This window comes from Macaca mulatta, chromosome 12 (genome assembly GCF_049350105.2).
Source record: "Macaca mulatta isolate MMU2019108-1 chromosome 12, T2T-MMU8v2.0, whole genome shotgun sequence".
NCBI lineage: Eukaryota > Metazoa > Chordata > Mammalia > Primates > Cercopithecidae > Macaca > Macaca mulatta.
In genome coordinates this window covers 137568817-137577783 of record NC_133417.1, presented here as the reverse complement: position 1 = coordinate 137577783, position 8967 = coordinate 137568817, and the positions used below count along the sequence as shown (strand labels likewise).

The 8967-nt window shown below is 62.2% G+C and overlaps 2 protein-coding genes across 8 annotated transcripts in view; one reads left to right on the top strand and one right to left on the bottom strand.

Annotated features, from left to right (window-relative positions):
- Positions 1-121: 121 nt before the first annotated feature.
- Positions 122-8967, bottom strand: part of DIS3L2 (DIS3 like 3'-5' exoribonuclease 2) — a 380688-nt gene continuing 371842 nt past the window's right edge. For 6 of the 7 annotated variants that reach the window (XM_077957889.1, XM_077957886.1, XM_077957885.1 and 3 more), the window contains 7 exons: positions 8544-8727; positions 7744-7830; positions 3143-3290; positions 2606-2736; positions 2370-2474; positions 1240-1341; positions 122-635 (listed from right to left, as the gene is read on the bottom strand). In XM_077957889.1, coding sequence (XP_077814015.1) covers positions 465-635; positions 1240-1341; positions 2370-2474; positions 2606-2736; positions 3143-3290; positions 7744-7830; positions 8544-8727 — 928 coding nt within the window. In that variant the 3' untranslated portion in view covers positions 122-464. Of the gene's footprint in view, positions 636-1239; positions 1342-2369; positions 2475-2605; positions 2737-3142; positions 3291-6404; positions 7624-7683; positions 7831-8543; positions 8728-8967 lie in introns of those variants that run through there. The other variant, XM_077957891.1, reaches the window with a different exon arrangement.
- Positions 3643-5865, top strand: LOC144333557 (uncharacterized). Its single transcript, XM_077958186.1, has 3 exons — positions 3643-3653; positions 3892-5173; positions 5216-5865. The coding sequence occupies exons 1-3, from the start codon at positions 3643-3645 to the stop codon at positions 5477-5479; spliced, it is 1557 nt and encodes a 518-aa protein (XP_077814312.1). The 3' UTR covers positions 5480-5865.

The following is an 8967-nucleotide window of genomic DNA, read 5'->3' as shown; positions in this document are numbered from 1 at the left end:
GAAGGTTCCGGGCGGTGACATCGGCTCAGCAGCGAGGGGTGGAGCCTGAGCTGGGTCCCTTGCCCTGGGTGCAAGGGGCATTCCACTGCCCAGGCTTCCCAGAGGTGCCCCACACACCAGATGGCACTCCACACTTGATTTTATTCTGTGACACTGATTTGCAGAAACCCCCCACTTCCTGGGCAGAGGAGGGCAGTAGGGCCCAGAAAAAAGGGGGGCCGGCCTCCCAGGAGGACTGGGGCCCGCTCTGCTGGGGTCACTGCTGACCAGGCCTCAGCCTTCCTTCCAGCCCCACCCTCTCCCCTGCAGTTTGTTTAAAAGTTGAGCTGTAAAAATTAAATAAAAGTAAAAACAAACCCCTGAGTTGTTAAAAACCAAATTAAAAATCCCCCTCTGTGTCAATAGGTCCTGTTCCTAAAGCCAGTGTGGCAGGACAGGCAGGTGGGGCAGGCGGCTGGCAGAGCTCAGCTGGTGCTTGAGTCCTCGGGCTCACCATCAGACTCCTCCTCCTCCTCCTCCTCCTTCTCAGGGCCCAGGTGGCTGTGGGTGTCTGGCCGCTTCAGGATGGCGCTGTACTTGAGGGCTGTGGACTCTGCCTGCAGGACTACCTCCACCAGGCTGAAGATGGTGATGACCTGTGCAGAGCCCGGCCGTGAGGGGACAAGGACGGCAGGGCCTGATGTTGAGGCTCAGCTCCGCCTCCATCCCTGCAGCAGGACCCTAGGCCCCTCCTTTGGCCTCTGGAAGCCTCTGCTTGCCTGACTGTAATGGGGGTCCCCTCCAGGAAGAACGCTCTGGGTCAGGGCAGAGCTGGGGAGTCAGATGCATCCTGAGCACTCCCAAGGCTTATGAAACACAACCTGGGGGCCCGGGTCCACCTTCAGGGCACATTGTTGGTGAAAACGGTTCCAGACAATTTCTTGCTTGTAAATTCATAGCTTTTATCAGGTTCTTAAAAGGACCCCAGAAGGCCAGCAGCCCTGCTGTATTAGAGGGACAGGCAGAGCCCCGCCTCTCTCTCCACTGTGGTTGCCCCCAAGGAAGGGAAGGTGGTGCCAGAAAGCAGGACCTTCAAGAGGGGTCTGGGTAAGCCAGGAGGGCCTGCAGGCCCTGAACCCCACCGGGAGGCTGCAGTGCTGGGGGAGCCCAGGGGACACAGATGAGGGAATGAGGGGCACCGCAGGAGGCAGGAGAGGGGTCATCAGGACTTGGGGAGCTGGGACACAGAGGGGTTCTGACCTGCTGTGCTGGCTCCTGCTCCATGTCCTCAGGCTCCCAGACCAGCGTGAGCTCCGGCTTCTTTCCCACCTTCTGGAAGTGGTGGGACCGCAGGGCCAGTGCCTGGAGTGCAAACACCAAGCCTCAGGCTTCAGCTCTGGGTGCTGCTGCCTGGCCTTCCACCCTAGAGGGCTTCAATTGGAGGCAGCCCTCCGCCCTCGGTCCTGGGCCCTGGCTGGCTGGAGGGAGCTTCAGGGAGGCCCTGCCAGGCCACCTGTGGCTGAGGCAGCAGGTGAGAGTGACCAAGGGCCAGGGGTGGGGACTGGGAAGGCCCGTAGCTCTGTGTGCTATTGTGGGCAAGTGGTGGGGGCGTCCAGGGCTGACTGCACTGAGGTGGGGACAGAGAACTGTGGCGGCAGAGCACTGCGCCCCCTGCTGGTGCCATCTGTCAGTGCAGGCAGGGCTGGGCCCACAGCAGGGTGACTCAGACTTGAACTTCAGGACACAGAGCCCCGAGGGTCAGCAGGGGGACTCTGTCCTTCCTCTTCTGCCCAGCTCCAGGTTAGGAACACCACGTTTACTGCACACAACAGGCTGGACACTGTACTCCCAGGGCACTCTGGATGTTAGGAAATTCAAAGCCAGGCACAGGGCCCAGGTGGTGACCTGCAGACCCCAGGGCCAGCTGGAGCCATGCCCCTAAGGCGGCGTTAGGACAGGCCCACGTCCCCTTGGAGAGAACTGTGAGTCAACAGTCACTCAGGGCAGGAGCCAAGCCAGGGACAGCTCTCTTCCTTGTCTTCAGGGGACAGTTTCCAGAGCGGCCAAGGACCATTCTCTGGCCTCTCATTCCTTCACATTCCTATAAACATGGTCCCCAAAGCCTGCACACCCTGCCGAGCTGTACTGGCCATGGAGGGGCCTGCTCTCTGGTTCCTGGGTCCTTGGGGAAGAGGGCCAGGCCTGACCCTGGGCCTGGAGCCACCATTCCAGGCGGGAGAGCTGGGCGTCTCTGCAAGGCCCATCAGGTGGGCTTTGTGCTAGGACTGGGGGAGCAAGGGGTGGAGTGTGACCCATCACAGCCTGTACCCCTCCAGTGTGGGATGGCTTGGGCTGCCCCGCCCACCCCTGGGCTCTCCCAGGGCACTCACGTTGCAGTAGATGCGCTTCTGCACGCCGTAGCGCAGCACCAGCACGTCGAAGGCTTGGTTCAGGACGCCCATCACCATGGCTTCTGACTCCAGGGGGCCACTCTCCTGCAGGGACAGTGCTGCAGCCATGGCACCTCCTGGCACTGCCCTGGGCTCCTCGAGGCCTCCTGGTGAGTAGGTGCCCAGGAGGGTCGGGAGCCAGAGGGAGGTGAGGGGCACCAGGCTGGAGGGCTCACCTTGACCAGAACGGCAAAGAAGAGACCGGTGCTGAGCTCCTGCACGCGCTTGGACGCCATGCGGCGGTCGTTGCAGTGGTCCGCCTGCTTCTGCAGGGTATCGGGCGCCATGTCTAGTTGCTTCCTATAGCCTGGGAAGAGGGGGCAGGGTGGTGGGCGGTGCTGTATGGGGGAGTAGGCAAGGCATGAGGGTGGGAGCCTGTGGGGCTGGGAAGAGCTATGGTTGGGGGATGGGCTGCATGCACCCCCGGCAACAGATTAGGACCCCAGCACCCAGCTCCCAGGGCAGCAGAAAGCAGCCCTCTGAGGTCAGCGCCCTCCTCCTGGCCGTGTCCAGGGCTGGCTGTGGGCCCCCTGCAGCTTCTGCGGCACCGGCCCGTAGGGAGTTTCCAGATCAGGCTCCCCTGTGCTTGGGTCGCCCGACCCTTGGACCTCCGCGGTCACGGCAGAGTGGTCTTGGGCCACCGAGCACCCGCTGTGGGGATGGGCAGCCCTGAGCTGGCCCAGGTCTGCCCTGGCCCCAATCACACCCCTCACCTAGAGCAGCAGCCAGGAGGCGGTGCACCAGGACATCGGCAAAGCGGCGGATGGGCGAGGTGAAGTGTGTGTACAGGGGCACGTTGAGTGCGTAGTGCCGGAACTGCGCCGGGTCCTGCAGCAGCCCCGAGCAGAAGTACAGTGCCATCTGTGGGACAGGATGGGTCAGAGCCGGGTCAGAGCCTGGCCAGGCCAGCTGCCCGGCCAGGCCCAGAGGGCCGGCACCAGCCACAGCCTCACTGTTGGCAGTGGTGTGTGCACAGACCTGATGGGCTGCTGGCTGCTGAGTGAAGCCAGGGAGGACTGAGGCCAGGGCCCTTGCTGCACAAGGGGACCCAAGGGGAGACCAGGAGGCTGGGCAGAGCCCATGGGTGCCCAAGTCCTTTTCAGGAGACAAATCTGGCCTACCTGGGCCTCCCAGATGCCCTTAAGGTGGCAGCACTGAGAATGGCCTGGACAGGTCCACCCCGCTGAGGACCAGAGAGCCAGGAACCCCCAGGATGCTGTCAGGGTAGGGGGCACGAGCTGAGCCTCCCAAGTCCAGTCCCTGCTGAGTTACTGCTGAGCACCACCAGGAGGGAAGAGTCTCTGGCCTACCCTTCCCCAGCATGGGGCTGGGGCGGCTACCATCGCCAGGAAGAAGGAAGAAGAACAAAGAAAGGTAAGGGAGGAGGAGGAGGTGGTGGCAGCGGAGTATAAGGAGGAGGCGATGGTGGAGGTGGAGGAGGAGGAGGACGTGGTGGTGGCAGAGGAAGAGGAGGAGGTGGTGGTGGCGGAGGAGGAGGTGGAGGAGGCAGCGACGGTGGAGGAGGAAGAGGACGAAGGGTGGAGGTGGATGATAAGGAGGAGGAGGAGGAGGCGACGGTGGAGGACGAAGAGGAAGAAGTGGTGGTGGAGGTGGATGAGGAGGAGGAGGCGGCGGTGGCGATGGTGGAGGAGGAAGAGGAGGAAGAGGAGGAAGTGGTGGTGGAGGTGGATGAGGAGGAGGAGGAGGCGACGGTGGAGGAGGAAGAGGAGGAAGTGGTGGTGGAGGTGGATGATGAGGAGGAAGAGGAGCAGGAGGAAGTGGTGGTGGAGGTGGATGATGAGGAGGAGGAGGAGGAAGAGGAGGAAGTGGCGGTGGAGGTGGATGATGAGGAGCAGGAGGAGGAGGAAGTGGTGGTGGAGGTGGATGAGGAGGAGGAGGCGGAGGAGGAGGAGGAAGTGGCGGTGGAGGTGGATGATGATGATGAGGAGGAGGAGAAGGAAGAGGAGGAAGTGGTGGTGGAGGTGGATGATGAGGAGGAGGAGGAGGAGGAGGAAGTGGTGGTGGAGGTGGATGATGATGATGAGGAGGAGGAGGAGGAGGAGAAGGAAGTGGTGGTGGAGGTGGATGATGAGGAGGAGGAGGAGGAAGAGGAGGAAGTGGTGGTGGAGGTGGATGATGATGATGATGATGATGAGGAGGAGGAAGAGGAGGAAGTGGTGGTGGAGGTGGATGATGATGAGGAGGAGGAGGAGGAAGAGGAGGAAGTGGTGGTGGAGGTGGATGATGATGAGGACGAGGAGGAGGAGGAAGTGGTGGTGGAGGTGGATGATGATGATGAGGAGGAGGAGGAGGAGGAGGAAGTGATGGTGGAGGTGGATGATGATGAGGATGAGGAGGAGGAGGAAGAGGAGGAAGTGTTGGTGGAGGTGGATGATGAGGAGGAGGAGGAGGACGTGGTGGTGGAGGTGGATGATGATGAGGAGGAGGAGGAGGAGGAAGAGGAGGACGTGGTGGTGGATGATGATGAGGAGGAGGAGGAGGAGGAAGAGGAGGACGTGGTGGTGGAGGTGGATGATGATGATGAGGAGGAGGAGGAGGAGGAAGAGGAGGAAGTGTCGGTGGAGGTGGATGATGATGATGAGGAGGAGGAGGACTTGGTGGTGGAGGTGGATGATGATGAGGAGGAGGAGGAGGAGGAGGAGGAAGAGGAGGACGTGGTGGTGGAGGTGGATGATGATGATGAGGAGGAGGAGGAGGAGGAAGAGGAGGAAGTGTCGGTGGAGGTGGATGATGATGATGATGAGGAGGAGGACGTGGTGGTGGAGGTGGATGATGATGATGATGAGGAGGAGGAGGAGGAAGAGGAGGACGTGGTGGTGGAGGTGGATGAGGAGGAGGAGGAGGCAGCCTGCAGTTTTGTTGCACCAGGGGCTGCAGACAGTGTCTGCTGGAGACACAAGCAGAAGCCAAGGAGCCTGTGGGTCTTTGTTCAAGGAGGCAACGTCCATCCTCCCATCTGGCCAGAGTGGGAGGAGGGAGAGAAAGCCCAGGACCCCCTGCCTTGTGCAATATGGGCCTCAGGCTCCTAGGTGCTTCCTCTCTGGCCCAGGCCCACCTTTGGTCGGGGCCGTCCTCATCCCCTCTGGCACTGATCCTGCCCAGCTGAAGCCACACTTCACCTGGGCACCTCTGTGCTCGCCAGTACTCCACCCCACAGCAGCCATGGGAGGCAGTTTCCAGCCTGCCAGACTTGGCCCTTCTCATCCCCAACCATCTGATCCTCCCAGGGTCTGAGACACAGAGGGCGGAGTTCCAGAGGCCCTTGTGCTGGGCAGGAGGCAGGGCTGGGACGGGGAGATACCCAGAGTCTCTAGGGACCAGCACACAGCCCGGCCCAGCTGGGGCCACAGTCACTGAAACTGCTTGCCCTGCAGTCCCCCAGTTTTCAGGGCTGGGTGTCAAGGCCAGTGCTGCTGCCTGGGAGCGAGTGAACGGGTTCCCTGCAGAGGTCCAAAGTCACTCCTGTGTGTCTCGCTGGCTCCCTTGCTCCCTGGCTGCTGTACACACTCACCCTCCTGTGCCCTTGGCCAGACAGCCAGCTCCCATTACTCTGTGCACACGGGCCCTGGAATCCAGGGCGCAGCTGGTGGTGACCTGCTAGACTCCCTAACTCCACTTCCCTTCCAGCACCTGCTGGGCCCTGGGTTAAGTTGGGGGCAAGTCTCCGGGGGAGGTGGGCACAGCCTCCACTCCCAGACACATCTGGGCTTTGTTCTCAGCGGTGGCCCAGTTCCCCAGATGACCTGGGTGAGGTTGAAGAAGGGCCCTGGCCCCTCCTGGCTGGTGGAGGTGGCTCAGGGTGGGGTGGGACGGGGGGTGGGGACCATGGCTTTCCCAAAGGCCCAGCCGTCCCTGGGACAGCCCTGGAGTCCTGATGCAGAAGCTCACTGGGGACTGCGTGCCCCCTCACACCTTTCTGTGCTCTCTGCTACTGCCCTGTCCTGTCCCCACCGCAGTTCCCGGGGCGGAGGAACAGGAGCACCGCAGACCTTCTGGTGACTCGCTACCATCGGATTCCCAGGCAAGGGCGCCTCCGAGCTCCCTGGCAGGCGAGCCAGGAGAATGCAGCCTTTTCAGGCTCTGGCTGACTCCGGAGCGGCTCTGATCCCTGGAACTCCAGCTTAGCTTGTACCTCCTTGAAGGTGATGGCATTAGAGGCAGGGGCATGGGAGGGGCCCTAGCAGGGCAGAGCCAGAGGCAGTTCTGGGACTCAGGGGTTGCTGTGCCATCTCTGCCAGGCCTAGAGCCACTGGCGTGTAGAACAGAAACAGCCCCACAGGCACGGCCCAGCCCCTCTCAGCTGTGGGTGCCGTAGGTGCTTGGCTGGGCAGACACTTGTGACTGGGGGCAGGTCAGGGCGGCCAAGCCCAAGCAGATCCTGATGGCTTCAAACCCAGCAGAGCTTGAAGTGTCAGAAAATAAATCCACTGGGGTCAGCTGAAGCCATCCAGTTCTTGAGAACAGACTGAATCTGCTGTGTGACCAAGCTCCTGAAATACAGCCTGTCCCTGCTCCTGGGCTGGGCTGGGGCCCAGAGCTGACTCATCAGCACCCACTGCTCCCGCTGGCCCGAGGGTCCTCTGGGGTCCTGGTCCCAGGATGCTCAGGCCCTGCACGGGTGAAGCTCAGCCTTGGGGGCTGTGACAGGCGTCCCAGAGCAAGCCCAGCTGTCCACCCCACAGGCTGCCACCTCCCTGCAGGCCCAGGCCTAGGCCCACGGCCAAGTCTGCTTCTTTCCCACACTGGCCAGAGGCTGACAGCTGGTTCTGGACTCCACATGCGGGGGTGGAGGCTGTGGAGTGTTCCCCGGGACAGGAAGCCACACGGGACTCTGTCTTTCCTCCAGGACCCCAGCCTGACAGGAGGTCTCGGTAGCCCCTCAGCTCCAAGGCATGTTGTCCTTGAGCAAGTCTGAGCAGGAGGCAGCGGTTCAAACTCAAGAGGCTCAGGGTGCCCCCTCCTAGGTGCTGCCTGGGGTCGGCCTCCTCTCCCACCCTCCGGCAGAGGAGGAGCAGCCCCGTCCACCCAGCCATGTCCAGAGCAGGGCAGGAACGGTGGTGGGCTGTGCTTGCACGTGGAGGTCACAGGTCTGGGGCCAGTGTGCTTCCAGGAGCCGGCGAGGACGGGGCTGGACCCTCCTTACCTGCATGGGCCGGGGCTGGGCCCTCCTTACCTGCATGGGCCGGGGCTGGACCCTCCTTACCTGCATGGGACAGGGCTGGGCCCTCCTTACCTGCATGGGACAGGGCTGGGCCCTCCTTACCTGCATGGGCCGGGGCTGGGCCCTCCTTACCTGCATGGGCCGGGAGCACATGTTGGTGAGCACCTCCTTCCGGGCCAGTGAGTACTTGTCATCTCCAAATGTTTGGGTCAGGCTTTTCTAGAAGCAAATCCCAGAAACCTGTGTGACATGTGGTCCAGCTCGGGGAGAGACTCGGGGCCCTGTTATCCGCTAAGTACCTCATGCTCTGCTCTTGCGGGGAAGAGCTGCCTGGGGGCTCAGCCCTGCTCAGAGGGGATGGGTGGGGAGAGGGGGCAGCTGCCCACAGCCTGTGGCCCACACTGGCCTGAGGTTAGTCCCTTCCATGTCTTGCTGACTGGCCTGGACTCACTGGGCTCCAGCTCTCGGGCCTAGGGCACCTGCCTTCCCCTCCCAGGGTCGGGCCTGGGTGAGATTTCTCCCTCCTCTAGGACCAGAGCCAAGGCCCTGGGTTTCTTAGCTTTGTCCCGGGCATGAAGCACCTGAAAGTACCCACCAGGAACATTCCCAGGATTCCTACAATTCCAGCCCCCACACTCTGAAAGCCTCTGGGCCCAAGACCAGCCCTTTCTGGCCACAGGACCCCTGCCCTCTGCTAGGCCTCCAGGGTCCCCGCTTGGCACAGTCCTGGTGAGGGGGCAAGTCCCATTGTCAGGACCCCTGTGACTCAGAGGGGCCCTTCCTCCCAGGGCCTCCTTCCTCCTCTATAGGAGAGACCTGGCTGAAGGGGAGGGACTCTGGGGGGAAGCAGAGGCCCTTGGACCCCCCACCTTCCAAGTCTTTCTCTTCTTTCCCCCAAGCAGAGCCTCCCCTGAACCCTTCCCACCACTCACATTGAGGGCTCCTGCGGAGCTGAAGTCCACGGGCAGCCCCATCTGGTCGCAGAATTCCACCAGGTCATTGAGCATCCTTGTCTGGGGTGGGGGGTGCCGGCGCAGCAGGGCCTGCTCGGGGAAGGCGCGGTGGATCTTGTGGGCCACTGCCATGTTGGCCAAGAGCATGAACTCCTCCACGAGCCTGCAGAGGGTGGGTGGGATGGGAGGGACCGCTGGGGTTGGGGGACAGCTGCTCAGGCTTTCCCACGCTGCAGCCTGCCTGGCTCTCTATCACCCTTCAGGTCTCAGCTTAAAGACGACCTCCCAGCTGCCTCATCTCATGTGTTCCGCCAAGTCCCTGTCTTGCCCAGCACTCCCATGGTCTCCCCTGCACCAGTGGGTCTACACCACCTTCTCCTCTGACTGATTAGCTCCTGTGCTG